This window comes from Streptopelia decaocto (genome assembly GCF_964273445.1).
Source record: "Streptopelia decaocto genome assembly, chromosome: 2".
In the NCBI taxonomy this organism is placed as follows: Eukaryota; Metazoa; Chordata; class Aves; order Columbiformes; family Columbidae; genus Streptopelia; species Streptopelia decaocto.
In genome coordinates, this window is record NC_138655.1 from 36707051 (window position 1) to 36721943 (window position 14893).

The window sequence follows — 14893 nt, forward strand, 5'->3', positions numbered from 1 at the left end:
TGATCCATTCCCCAGAAAAGTATATTCTCCCCAAACACAGCACGGCTGCCATGAATTAGGCTCCTGGAAAAAATATTCTCTCTTCAGAACTCTGTACTGTTACTACAGCCTGGAGAAAGACAGGAGTGGAAAGACAAACAGGCAATAAAAATCATATACAAGAAGGTTTGACAATTTCTTTTGGTCAAACAGGGTAGCTTTGCACAATATAACAAAATTAATCCCTTGCCCCTTGCTATTACAACATCAGCCCTTGTGACAGAGGGTCTTGTGGGCAATTTCAGCAGAGGACAAGATTCAAAAAGACATGGAAATCAAATGTGTGTCCCAGCACCAGCTGAGGCACACTGGCAGTGCAGCCCCCACAGACAATAAACCCATTCTGTGGTTAAAAAGAAAATCTCCAGTCTTTAACCAGTACTCATCCACCTACTTTAACTGAGAATTAAAATAGATTCCATGTCAATATCCAGTATACATCTGCCCTTAGATTCTAGGACAGCACTAGCTTTATCAGGTAAACACAAGAATGCAAAGTATAAGTAGAGAGCCTCCTACTCCAACAGAGTGACTGGAAAGTGTTCCCTCCCTAGGAGAAAAAAAATAAGCACACCAGTGGTTATAGGTTTCTTCTCTTGTGTGTCTTGTGCTGTGGTAGCTGCATGAATCACATGCTGAAAGGGTCCAACATGAAGCAGAATCTGATTTAAATGAACTGTACACACAACCATGTGCACTTTTTAAAAAAAGAAGAGTAGTATTAAAATTTTAGTTTCATTTCTCCCTTTCCCACTTCCCTTTCTCAGCTGACAGTCACCCAGCCGGTTAACTGCTCTGAACGTGCACACTCACTCCCATGTCCGACCAGCGCTCCCAGCGGGGCACAGTGCAGCCATACGCCACACCACCGCTTCTTAATATTCAACCACAGCACACTGCCACCTCCTGAAGCTGGTGGCTGTGCCCTGAGTGACAGCACCTGCAGGAGCTCAGCAGAAGCAATTGCTTCACAGAGATGCAGCTGATGTCTTCTTTCCACAGAACACAGCAGAAAAAGGGAGCTGTTGCCTCCACAGAGACAAAATGTTCATGATGGATATTGTGTTGCTGTTACATGGTTCCTGTAGAGTCTGATCACACTTTATGCTCGTTTTGCTCCTCCTATACACTTCATACAGATCTTAAAAGGGAAGATAAATATCTGACAATACACATCAACATTTTAACCCAAAGCAAACCTTCAAGAAGCGTTTTCCAAACACGTATGAAGGGTGTAGGTTTTTTCTTACCCAAACAACAAAAAGTACCCCAGTTCAATAGCTGCCTTAGTGAAGCCAGACAGTAATATAATAATAGAATTATTTTGGTTGGAAGAGACCCTGAAGAACACAGAGACCAACATAACCTAACTCTGGCACAAAAAACTATGTCCCTAAGGATCTCGTCTACGTGTCTTTCAAACATCTCCAGGGATGGTGACTCAACAGCTTCCCTGGGCAGCCTGTTCCAATGCCTGACAACCCTTTCCGTGAAGAAACTTTTCCTAATGTCCAATCTGAACCTCCCCTGATGCAACCTGAGGCCATGCACTCTTGTACTGTTACCTGGGAGGAGAGAACAACACCCTCCATGCTACAACCTCCTTTCAGGTAGCTGTAGAGAGTGAGAAGGTCTCCCCTCAGCCTCCTTTTCTCCAGGCTAAACAGCCCCAGTTCCCTCAGCCACTCCTCATCAGACTTGTGCTCCAGACCCCTCACCAGCTTTGTTGCCCTTCTCTGAACTCTCTCCAGCATCTCAGTGTCTTTCCTGTAGTGAGGGGCCTGAAACTGAACACAGGATTCGAGGTGGGGCCTCACCAGTGCTGGGTACAGTGGAATGATCACTTCCCTAGTCCTGCTGGCCAGACTGCTCCTGATGATAAAGTGGAACAGAATATAGCAAGCTGACATTTTCTGTAAGGTAACTGCCCTTCCCAATTTACAAATGCCCCAAATTATTTCTTAAATAGTACAGCTTTTTAAAACAAAATCTCAAACAATTGTAGCAAAAAACATAATTTGTAAAATGTTTTGGAATATTCCTTCAAACATTTTTTCACTTTTGACCACTTGTAAAGCACAAGCCTTCAGTAAAGCAAGAAGTCTGCTCCAACTTTTATGCAACTCAATACCACTGACCCCTGAGCAAGAAAAAAAAAAACAGAGTCAAGCCTTCACTTCAGAGTGTTATTTAATTAAAGATGAATTACTTGACCTTTTGCCAGGGTACAATGGAACAGAAGTCAAAGACACACAAGTTCTTCCATTCTCTAAACAAATTCAACCCCCATACCTATAAGAAATTACCTTTGTGTTAGAACAGAGCGTGCTTTTCAGAACAATATGCTTAAGCTAATAAATTTTCATGGAAGCCTCAAAGAGGGAAGATAAGTCTTCTTCTGTTTGGGGACGCGGTGATAGTTTAGTCACTCTCTCCTGCAAGATTAAAGAAAAACTGGATTACAGAAGGTTGCCAATTAAATTAATCAAACAGTAGCTGAACTATGTACGTTTGTACTAATGTCCTTCACAGAGAATAACAAGGTTTTGCAAATAAGTAATCAAGTAATTAAGATTGAAGCATCATCAACTGTACAGTACTTCCAAGAATATATTAGTTTAAATTGCCTATAATCAAATACACAGAGCAAGGTTAAAATGCAGCTTAGTTGCAAAGTCAAGTACTTCAAACATGGGTCTTGTCAGTCACAGATGTCAGTGGGTAGTATCCCGGGAATACAGTCCAGTTTAAAATACATTGGTCAGCACTGGAACTAGAACAGTTTTTAGGGACCAATATTTTCAAAATGCAACATCTCTCAAAGACCAAGAACTGCCACAGATGGGGAAAATAAGCAGTGCTTGCAACTCAGACTCCAAAAACAGAGACACAGCATGGGATGGTAGTGAAACTGCTTAATAAATAGCCTGACACCTTGGAACTGGAATAAAACAGTTGTGCTTGGTCGTCATTTGGACAGTGATTCAGCAGAATTTTCAGGCGCTGAAGTCCCCCTGACTGAAATGAAACTCGGGTATATGCTTCACTACTCTGCTCAACCAAAATAACCACACAGGCAAGGATGGCAACTCAGAGAAGCAACACGCTGCTGAGGATGAGGAGCTGTATTAGTGCAGGTCATCGGCTACTGCAGAGACACTCCGCTGAAAGTGTACTCATACTGGTTATGATTAGTACCTTCATGCTTTCAATAATCAGTGATTTTAACATTTATTGAAAGATTAGGGAAAGTTACAAACATTTGCAAAGACAGAGGCCAGGCCTACACCAGGAACGCATTATCCTTAGACAAATGTGGTGTATTTTGGCAAGATGGAGCTTCTTCTGCTACAACATCTTTCAACATCTCCCCTGTGGAAGAGGCAGTCCCCGTAAACATCCCTCCCCCACCCATTTTTTCACATGTGAGACAGTGGATATCATTTGCTAGGGGCCTTGCCTCCGGCACCAAGCGGTGTGCTGGAGCCTGGGGGATCCATTCCCCTGCCTGGGGGACGCTCAGCTCAGCGGCCTCCCCAGCAGAGCCCAGGCCACCGCCGCAGCTGGGTGCCACAGAGCAATGCTGTAGCCGCCCCACTTCCCCCTCCAGCCACGGGGCTGCAATTTGCGGACAGGCTGGATGTGGTTACGCAGCCAGAGAGGCCACCGTGCTGCGAACTTCACATGCGAAATGCTGGTCTGGCATGGTGAGGAAGTCAGCTGGGAGGCATTCACAGCTCATAACCGTGCTCAGCAGGGTTAGCACAGCTTGTGATGGGTCTGAAAGTGCAGCGGTGTGTGCGTAACTTTACCTACACGAGAAGCTTTGCTGGTGCAGCAGTAGCAATGCAATGATACCTCTTTCCCCATGCCTGACCAGCGCTGCTACACACACAGACCCAGTCTAAGAAAAGACTAAGCTCCTTCTCCACAGTTGTGAAACCAAAAGGCAAATTCAAAAGCACTACTGCAAAAATATGTTGTTTTTTTCAGACTCACAATGTGCAAAATGTAACTGCTGAAGTTACTGTGCTGAAGTACTCATGAAATTTTTTAGGCTTATATTAGGACCCTCTGGGCTAAACTACCGTTTTGCAGCCTTGTGCACCAAGATGTAAAGTCACACAGGGTAACAGCAGACGATCACAATGACAGACTGCAGCGTTTCCCAGCTGTATCAACAGAAGGCTGCAAACGGATGCTGCTCCTGTCTGCCTCAGCACAGAGGCAGCAGCGCTCCCTCTGCACAAACCTGCTGATATTTGCTGGTGCCCAGACACCAAGGTCCAGTTCACCCTGGTCTGACTCAGTGCATTCTGGTAAAATGCCAAAAATGAGCAGCTCCTGCATCCCCAGCAGTTCAGCCTCACTGTAGCTGCCTCTGGGACGTCTGCAGAGGCAGGGTGGGCTAGAGAACAGGCCTTGCACCATCTCTCATTTTCAGTTCTCCCCATCTCCCCTCAAACACCGTCACAGAGCCAGCCGCAGAATCACAGAATTACAAAATCACAGAATGGCTGGGGTTGGAAGGGACCTCTGGAGATCATCTAGTCCAATCCACCTGCTGAAGTGGGTTTGCCTAGAGTAGATTGCACAGGAATGTGTCCAGCTGGTTTTTAAATGTCTACAGAGAAGGAGACTCCACGACCTCTCTAGGCAGCCTGTTCCAGTGCTCTGGCACCCTCAGAGTAAAGAAGTTTCTCCTCAGGTTTAGATGGAACCTCCTGTGCTTCAGTCTGTGCCTGTTGCCCCTCATCCTATCGTTGGGCATCACTGAAAGGAGTCTGGTCCCATCCTCTTGACATCCACCCTTGAGATATTTACAAACATTGAGATCCCCTCTGAGCTTTCTCTTCTCCAGGCTGAACAGACCCAGCTCTCTCAGTCTCTCCTCATAAGAAAGGTGCTCCAGCCCCCTAAACAACTTTGTAGCCCGCTGCTGGACGCCCTCCAGTAATTCCTTGTCCTTCCACCTTAGACCTTGGGACAGCATCTTCTTTGCTAGACTCACTGCTGTCTGTAAATATGATAAATTTCAATAGACTCAGAAAGGAAAAGTAAATTCTGTTTTAACTTCTAGTATAAATGTTCATCCCAGCAGAGTTCCCACCCCAAACCTCAGCAGCTAGAGTAGATTAGTTTTGTTTTCCCTTCAGAGTGTAGAATATGCCCTGTACAGTTACTAGTGCTGTCACCACTGCACCACGCTGCCTTGCCAACACGAAAGGGTCAGTGCTGTATTTCAAAGAAAACCTACAGCAAGATGAAAAGAAAAAAACATACCAAAGATTAAACTGTATGGACTACCTCTGTTGGTAATAATGGACTGTTAAGGAACACTAATACATTTTCATTGTGCTACATCTCATATACAAAAAAGAGGTTTGAGAAACTGTTAGGTTACCTCATTTTACACAGTACAATTAATATTCAATGCCTTGAGATGGCAGTAAGTGAATTAAGTCAATTTGAGCAAAGCTAACAAACAAAAAACCCCTTCAACATCTTTTGGTGAAGAACCTTTCCCCGTCTCCAGCTATGTAAAACATGCCTTCAATGAGATGTTGTGCTTGTGATGACCCAAACCCAATTGTTTAAAGGAACATATTCATCAAAACAAGCCTCCAAAACACCTGACAACAATTTACATTCATAACCTATTTGATGGGTGCTCAGAGACCTCAGTTTTCTTCCTCTGTTGTGTGTGATCCTAAATAGTTGCACATTTGTATAATTTTCTCAGGTATAAAATAGCAACATTATCAGTAATTAAATATTAATCAAATATGAATAATATATTAATAATATTTACCCTCTGTTATAAGTTGCTCTGAGATTTATGAATGAGAAGAACCAGACATGGTAAGAGGTACTGCTGTGAATAACCTTTCAGCCTACAAAAGTTTCATTTCCTCTATAGTATTTCTTTTCCTTGCTACTTGGTGGAAATACATCCTAAGTAGACAGAACAGTCTATAGCATATGAATCAAAGTTCCCTTTTACAAGGAAGATACTGGATTTTGCCTTTGGAGTGATGTGTTGCTTTTTGCAGTGTCTTTGTGAGCACTGAAACAATAAAGAGTATTAACAGTTTAATCTATGTCATCCCAGGAGACCTTATTTCAAATTCTGATGGGGGTCAATGTAACAAAAAAGCCATCTGGGAAGAAAAGTGCAACTTGTCAATATGGAAAAGTTTAATGCAAAGTGAGTTTGGTCATTTTTACCAGACAGAACTTGATATTAAGGCTTTATCTATAACTCATCCTGCATACATAATTAACAAAGATAGTTATGAAAAGCAGCATCTTCTACAAAGATCAAAGGTCTATGAAAAACATCCTCTTTTTCAAAAATGTGACGTTTAAGAAAAAAAAAAAAAAACAAGCATCTAGCCATTCTTTCTGAATCCATGTGAGTAACAGATTGTCGTATGTGTCCCGTCTCACTGAAAAGAAAAATCTAAACTGTGCAGAGAAACAACGTACAGTTGACTATCCGTAATTTTCTCCATTTTAATTGTTTTCATGTGGGACTAGAAATAACATTTGCTTGAAAAGAAACACTTCATATTTTTTTCAAAAATCTGTTCTATTTTATTTGACAAGAAAAACTGTTTTGCTTTTTCTGTCTTACCTGCGGCAGAGTGCCTTTGACTAACGCAGGGATGTCTGCTTTGGAATAACCAATTGCAGCTAAGCCATCATCAACATTCAGATCAAATAGGAATTTCCGGAGCGTGTCTGCCAAAATAAACCCCGCATCTTTGATTCTGACAGTGCGGATGTCAGCTCCTAAAATAAGACATAATGCCTTGACTGTAGGGTGGAGAGAGCGGAGGAAGCCTGTTCTGGACTTAATTTAATCATAATATCAGCTGAATACATATCCATACATAACAGTCACTGCCCTAAAAGCAACACGCAGCAAAAAGAGGAATCGGTCTTCATTTTACGGTTGGAATAGTTTGCAGAAGCTGAAATAAAACAAGGTCAGAAGCAGGGAACTGCTGCCAGAAAGACAGATTGCCACATGAGGTGAACTCCCCTTCCCTCTGCACTCACAAGGAGAAGCACTTTTCAGGCTGACTAACTACTGGGAGGAAAGATGCTAACGCATGAACGTCAATGGTATTTTGGTATTTATTTTTATGGAAGGAGAGCCAAATGGTAACTTTATTTTAAGGCCTTGAGTTTGCTGACATCTAGAGGAGATGGAAAACACTCACTGTTCTGTTCAATTGCACATTCCAGACAGAACTAGAGTGCGTAGGCTGAGGAAGACAGGAGATGGCAAGGCAGTGTTCAAGGGGTTAAGTAAATCCTAAACTTAATGCTGTTTGAATACGTGCTGACTTGTGTAGGATAATGTAAAAATGAAGAGGAGGAACTGGTATCTTTGAAACATCTACTGAATAGCAATGAGAGCATCAATATAAAATGGAAGATTACCAATATTTCTTACAGAATAGCTTGCTTCTCCTTCTTCAATAAATCGTCAGGACTTCCTTAAAAGTAATAATAAAAACATCTCCAGATAGATGACAGAGGTTTCTCCATATGATTTCTTTTCAAAGTAAGCCGAGCTAAATTTGTTCTCTCTGTAACCTCAATGATGTTACACCAGAACTATGTTAGGTCCGAGGGCCACACCGAGAGATGAGTAAGAGCACAACGTAGCTACAGGAAAAATATTTTCTGTGATCCTCACACAATCCAGTGTAACATTCAAAGGGTGCTAAGTGAACAGGGGACCAGCAAGCTCATTTGAGGAGCTCAGATATTCAGGTCGTAAGACTGGCAGTACTGTAGTAGATAATGTCTGGGAGAAACTGATAAATAAGGTATGACAGAGTCTTGTATGAAGTCTTATGCTATCAGGATTATGCCATGCAGTCTGAGTTCATCCTGGAGTTTGCTGTAAAGGAGTAACCAGGAAATAAATCCAGTATCTTCAGACAGTAAAGTAAAATGGAAAGGGAAGAGGGAAAAAAAAGGACAGTAAATGGGCAGTTTTAAAGGTGGGGCAGTTTTAAAATATTGCTATAGTTCTAGTAATTTCTTTTTGCTCAACCTAAAGGATACATCAGTTTTTGAAAACTTCTATCCACATACACACCTATTTCAACTCTTTGAGAATCCAGGGAGGTATAAAGCTGTTTCTGCCTGTACCTAAATCCACAGCTGTACATACACATAACATAACTACTTAGTAATCTGCTTCGTGTCACAAAATACCTTCTTAGTCACTGCATTTGGCAATGTGACAGATTTGAATCAGCTACTGCAGTCAGTTGGACTCTGAACTGGAATCAGAAGTAAACACTCCAGGTGGAAATTAACAAATTAAAAATTCCACATAACATGTTTTCAGCAGAATCTCTTTACAGCAAAGCAGACAATAACATGGCTTATATTTCTATTGAGAAAATTAACAGAGCTCTCTGAAACAGAATTTATGGCAGCAGTTCATACCACAAAACCTAAAGGAACTGCTTTTCAACCACTTGTTTTAAAATCAAGGAGCCAGAGTTAAAAATTCTCTGATATGTTGTGCTGGCCAGTTATCCAGAAACATTTTCTTAGTCTACTTTGAGTTGTGTGTTATTGCTGTAAGGACACAGATATTTTGTAGCTTAGTACATGATTTCAACTAGGTTTGTGTTCTGGTTTGGATCATAGGCAGGACCGCATACTTGGGAGGAAGGCTGAACAAACATCACAGCCAACATTTATAAAACAAATGGAATTTTCCCCAGTGTAGTTTTTCTGACCATGTTGTTTTACGTCCTCTTTAAAATATTGTGATATTTTCATAGTCTATATAAACCTGCCACTCTTTCTTGAAGCCCACAATGCTTTCAGATGACTTATATAAGGAAGTCACACATGTGACCGGATTGCTGTGACTCGCATACAGAAGCCTGACCATACAAGGGACTGAACACAAATTTCCCAAATACCAGGAGAGTTGCCCTAACCACTTTCTCTTTGCACTGCTGCGCATGTGGCTGTGATTGCTCATTAGTGAGCATGGGTGTTAGCAGCAGTTTAGCTACAACACAGAGTCTAGCACAGACAAAGAAAAAAAAATGACCTTATATATAAATAAATTAGCCCACCATAGAGTCATACTGTCACAGGCTGCTAACAGCTCTGAGATGACACACAGCCATGCTGGGGGTGCAGTGAGGAGGTACCCTTTCTCTAGGACACCTTCTGGTGATGGGTTGCACAGATAACAAAGCACTGTATGAAAAGGTAACCTTTAAAAGAGCTGCCAGCTTGCAGCATTCACCTTAATTCTGCTAAGAAGCAGAAAAGGCCACTTTGTTCATTAACCCACTTCTGAGCCATCACAGATGTGCTCACAAAATAGCTGCTCCATGCTTGCCCTTGACATCAGCCACTGAGAAATCACAACACCTACAAACAAGCTTAGGCCTACATTAGAAAGACCAAAATGCACAGTTGTGTGACGCGGAAAAAGAGCAGGAGTGATTCTGAACATCACTCAGTCCTAATTCATTGCCACAGCAGAAAATTTGTCAGGCAAGATGCTTCCTTTTAGCTAACAGATGCATCTGAGTACTGGTTTGCTTTATGGTATCTACCATAAAGTAACTACTCTCCATAAAGCACCAAAAGATATGCCAATCACAGCTACTCTCTCCTGATTCATAACAGACCTACAGTTAATTTCAGCTGTCCATGTTTCTAGCCAAGAAGCAGATATCTCCAGTTTGCTTCTCTAACTACATCATCCAATACAAAAATTTAGCATTATTCTACATAAGTTTGCATTATATGTGACTCAGCCAGACTCTAGAATCTTGTTTTTAAACTTAAAATCCCCAGAACAACCAACTACGGCTTGCACATTTTTTTTTTCTTTCCCTCCTGAAAAGACATTTTGGGAAGAATTCCATTTGTATTAATAAGCTGTATCCGTAGAGATTCCTACCTAGTATCTCTGCAGCTTCCAGGTGTCGCTCAGGATATATCTGTGCCGTGAAGGTGAACACTGCTGGGGATGTCAGCACCACAGAAAGGCCATGTGGCTGGAAGGGGGTGGGGAGGGGAAGAGAAAGAAAATAAAATAAAATCACATGCATTTTCAACTCCAATGTGCTTTAATGCTTGTTAATGTGAGGTAACAGAGAATTGAAAGGTGTGATTAAAAAAAAAATAAACTAAGTTTTACCACTAGAGAGTGATCCACATTATAATCCTTTGGTTTATAAGTTTTCACCAAACCAGAAATAGGGTAAGACATTCCATGGCTGGAACAGAGAGTAGAGGGAAAGTGGTTAGGGCAGCTCTCCTGGTATTTGGAAAATTCGTGTTCAGTCACTTGTGCGGCCAGTCTTCTGTATACAAGTCTCTTAGGTACAGGTACTCAAAAGGTATTTAGGTACAGATATGGTATGGATATCAGGTACAGACTACCCTCATTCTGCTACACCTTAGGGACCTAGCTGTAAAAAAACCAGCACCTCCTTACTTTGTGAATGTGAAGTTACATTGCTCCACTGACTGGACTGAAAGATACTCAGTTACTGAAGTAAGATAGATATGCCAAAACCAGCATAATCTGCATCCCTACCTGATCACACTGCCTGAGAAAAATAAACATTAATCTTAAAGTATAATTAAAGAGTGGATTTGCTCAAACAAAAGGAATGAAAGGAAGGTCTCTGAAGAGAATGACTGCTAATAACTTCTCCACACATTTCAGGCTTAGGCTTTGCTTCTCTGAGATCTTCACCCAGATGAAACTACATTGCTCTGCAATATTAATTACAGTTCATTTCAGTCTGCTGAATGCCTTCCCCACAGACAAACTTACAGACAATTGCATCAGTTCAGGAATGGCACAAGATTGCCTCATTGCTGCCTCACTGCAGAACAGCTAGCATGAAATTCAACATGTTAAATAGCATAGATTTTTTTCTTCTTTCACTACCACGGTAAGTAAGGAAGGCCACATTTTGGAATTTTCATACTATTGGATTTGAGAAGCAAGAACCAGAACACACAGTCCTCATACATGTAAATTCCAAGAGTCCATCAATTTCCCACAAAACACAGCTCCCCTTGCATCACAGGCCAGGCTACAATGTGTTATTGTACACTCAGCAACAAAGGCAGCGATGTCTTTGGCAATCTGAAACAAACACCAGCTAGAAGCTGACCTGGGGTAGGGCTGAAGTTTTTCTGTACTCACCAGAGATGGACACCAGCATTGCCAAAGCCAATACCAGCAAAAGCACTTGCCAGATGCATGTTGGCTCTTGCTTCACGGTCTTCAGGGTTTCTGATGGCTCTGCACATGATCGAGAAAATGGTATCAGTGAATTCACAAATGGACTGGTAATGCAGGATGGAGAAGGGAGGGCGGCTTCTTTATGGAGAGATACACAAAAACCTCAAAGATAAACTGAGATTTAGATGCTGGAAACAGAATCAAGTCACACTTCAGTCAGAGAACAATCCTGCTTCTGGATCAGTAAGTAGATCAAACTGGTTCAGTGAAGGGCACGTTTACTTTAACTTTTCCAAAAACAATTAAATAGAGTGAATTAGCCATATTCACCCCAGTGGTGATTTAAATAATTGTATTTAGAAGCTTTGGCTAGCCTACGTACTGCTCCAAGATTACTCCAGCTTTCTCACCATCTCATTAGATGGTGGTCTGGACCTCAGCATCTGTGCAGGGGGAGGACAGGGCTCCTCACCTTCCTGCACATCAGACTGCTTGTATAGTCTGACAACATGGAGAAAAAGTCTGGTGAATAGATTCCACAAGAACAATAAACAACCACATTGACTAGCCAGGTATTGTAAAAAGTTTTTTAGAAAAAAACCTCACAACATTGATCTTTAATAGAAGTACGTATGGTATACAAAAGCTGTATACAGGCTAAAACTTTATTGGTAGGGATCAAAACCAACTCCCAGTTAACTCAAAACTTAATCTAAATTGAAGGTGTTTTAACTATGAACTAGTTTTCAGCAAATGCATTTATCATAAGTGCATTTGGTTAGCTTCTTGATGGCAGTAAAAGTATCCTAATTTACAGTGATGGTCACAGAAATTACACCTGCAGTATTTCATTCAATTTGTTGCATATTCCCCTCATACTGCCACAGAAAGAGGATTCTTGAAGAAGACATGTGAACGCTGCTCCCATATTAGCTGAGCAGCTTGAAATACCTTTAACTGAGGACATAAATCCACAGAAGCATTAAAAAGCTAACTGAACACAGCCTAGTAACCCTAATTTTACTTTTACTTGAAAAACTTTTAGCTTTATTTACGATAAATCCTGGGTACAAAACAAAGGTTTAATGTAGTAGTTCACCTTATATTCATTTTTTTTCTAAGCATCCCTTTTTGGGTACTGAATACTGAAGACACTGCAAGGGAGTTGTCTGTTGAAAGTGTTACCTTTTCAAATACTTAGCCACAATGCGCAGAGCATGAAGAGCCCAGACGTCACTGATGGGGTTGCTGCCTTGGTAAGCTGGTCGGTTGATTGGATTGGAAGGGCAGGGACTGCGCATGTTGTAAGGAAGGGCAGTGTAGGATTCTAGAGCATGGCTAAAAGAAATATTAAAAATGAATTATTCAAGTGGGAGAGCTCCATTTTACTGCTCTGCTGTCCTCTGGATGCAGGTTATTCTTATTTACTTCCACTGCCAAAAACAGAAATACAATCTCATAGCCAACTGGGAGATGCCGGGCAGGCACCTGCAGGCACTTCGCTCTCCAACAGACAGGTGGAAGTCAATCCCAAATCCAAACACAGTCACCACCTGTCAGCTCACACCATCCTTAAGGCAGGTTGGATGAACTGGCATCTTGGGGTGTGATGCTTTTCACTGAAGAGCACTGCGCAGCTGCAATGGGTGCATTTCTTTCTGTAGGACAGGAACTGTGAGAGGCTTTGGCACTGGAAGCATTGTAAGCTACTTTTCTTTTTAAAAGTATTGACCTTTAAAAAAATAGGAGTATGATATTTAAGCTAAGTGGAACTGCCAACAGCCTCATCTCTCAGGTACTCATGCATCTGACTACATAAAGAACGGGCACAGCCTACAATGCTACATTTAGATGTACAAAACTACAGACAAACCATATTCATTTATGAACAAATGCCTCAATTCCATCACAGATGTTTAGTTCAGGATACTTCACCATGCTTAAGAAATCACACCATTTCATTATACATTTATTACTTTAATATACACAGCACCCAGAAGCAAAGTCAGCTCTGACCCTCTGAAGAGAAACTTCCATGCATTTTGTGCAGTTAAAACCTGTAGGCTTAGGATAAAGAAAATTTCATGCCATATGAAAAGCACATTATGGGAGAGGTTCTGAAGATGGTCCCAGCTGAGCTAAGACCTGCCAGCATCCCACAAGCCTTCACAAATTTTTGTTGACACATTGTGGCTTTCATTAGAAAATCCTTCTTCTCTATTCCCTGCCATGTCTGTGAGAAATGCCCTGTTGCAACTGTGATTAATCACCTACTTGATCTCTTAAAAAGGGACACCTGGACTCTCTTCCCTGACAAGAATCATCCTGGAAGCAAACAGTTTCTCCAGTGCACTGCAAAAACAAAATTGCTGCAAATAAGTGATTGGTTTTCATACATTCTGGGGGAGGCAGTGAAAATAAGCTAGAGGAAGGTATAATAGAGGCCATCTTAACAAGAACCGGAAAGGGATAAAAAAGAAGATAATCCTTTCTGCTTCTAAAATATATTTTTTCTACAATCATCAAAGTAAAAATACAAAATTGGAATAAATTCTAGTAGCGGCCTACACAGAAAACTCACCAAAGCACATCGAAGCCACTGTTGGCCACTATTCGCTCAGGCATAGACAGTGTGTGTAAAGGATCAATGATGCCTAATGTTGGCTTAATGGCTCTTGAAGCAATACCTGCAATATGTGAGGAAAATTACTTAAAGATTTTTTTGCAGCAAAATAGAACAAGACAAGCTTAAGGTCCAAACTGTAAGAATAATGAGGGAAAATGATTTTAAACTACGAAGATAAAAGAGAGCGAAGGGAGAGTATCTATGAATCTAAGTCTTACTGATATATATGATTTGAGACTGTCACCTGAAGTGACATTTGTCACTTCACTTGTTACAATCTCCATTTGTAACCCTCCTCAGCAGCCTACACTTTCAAAATTTCTGCGCTGAATGGCATCTGCAATATTATTCTTATATTTGTATCTTCTGTGAGCAATTAGAGGGCAAGACGGGTTTGTGTCCACAGTCAATTGCTATTGCTAATTGCTGTCTTCAGCATCTGTAACAACCATGCCTTCATATTTTGGTTAAGGGGACACAGATGTAGATTTGAGAGAGACAGACACACAGACACAGACTGATAGACTAGAAAACTCTGGTCAGAGCTCCTCAGCAGACCCATTTGGGTACAAAGTACCATTGACTGTGTGGCATACAAAATTCACACAATCAGAAATAAAACCTCAAAACAGCTATGAAGCATAAGATGACATTTTAGCCTTAATCTTTATTTGCCAGGGATGAAAAGGCCCAAGGAAGACAGTGCCCCTCACTTGCACAGCATCTCAGGCCTGATGTTTCAAAAGTCAGGAAAAGGAACATTTGGTTGCAATTACACAACAAAGAAACAAAAGTCTTAAAAGCAGAAAGAAAAATACAGAGGAAATAAGGAACAGTTGGTTGACCATGAACGTAAATAGAAATTTCCTTTGCAATTAACATTTTCTGCCATTTAAGAACTTGAAAGATTTCGGTTTCCTGTTTTGCCTTCAAAATATAATCCACTGTATTACATAGGCATT

General features: G+C 41.3%; 1 protein-coding gene across 4 annotated transcripts in view; it reads right to left on the reverse strand.

The window, feature by feature from the left end:
- Positions 1–2211: 2211 nt before the first annotated feature.
- Positions 2212–14893, reverse strand: part of ADHFE1 (alcohol dehydrogenase iron containing 1) — an 18185-nt gene continuing 5503 nt past the window's right edge. For 2 of the 4 annotated variants that reach the window (XM_082043948.1, XM_082043950.1), the window contains 7 exons: positions 13887–13992; positions 12491–12643; positions 11267–11365; positions 10244–10322; positions 10004–10100; positions 6677–6834; positions 2212–2474 (listed from right to left, as the gene is read on the reverse strand). In XM_082043948.1, the coding sequence (XP_081900074.1) occupies positions 2391–2474; positions 6677–6834; positions 10004–10100; positions 10244–10322; positions 11267–11365; positions 12491–12643; positions 13887–13992 (776 nt within the window). In that variant the 3' untranslated portion in view covers positions 2212–2390. Of the gene's footprint in view, positions 2475–6676; positions 6835–9361; positions 9466–10003; positions 10101–10243; positions 10323–11266; positions 11366–12490; positions 12644–13886; positions 13993–14893 lie in introns of those variants that run through there. The other 2 variants (XM_082043949.1, XM_082043951.1) reach the window with 2 other exon arrangements.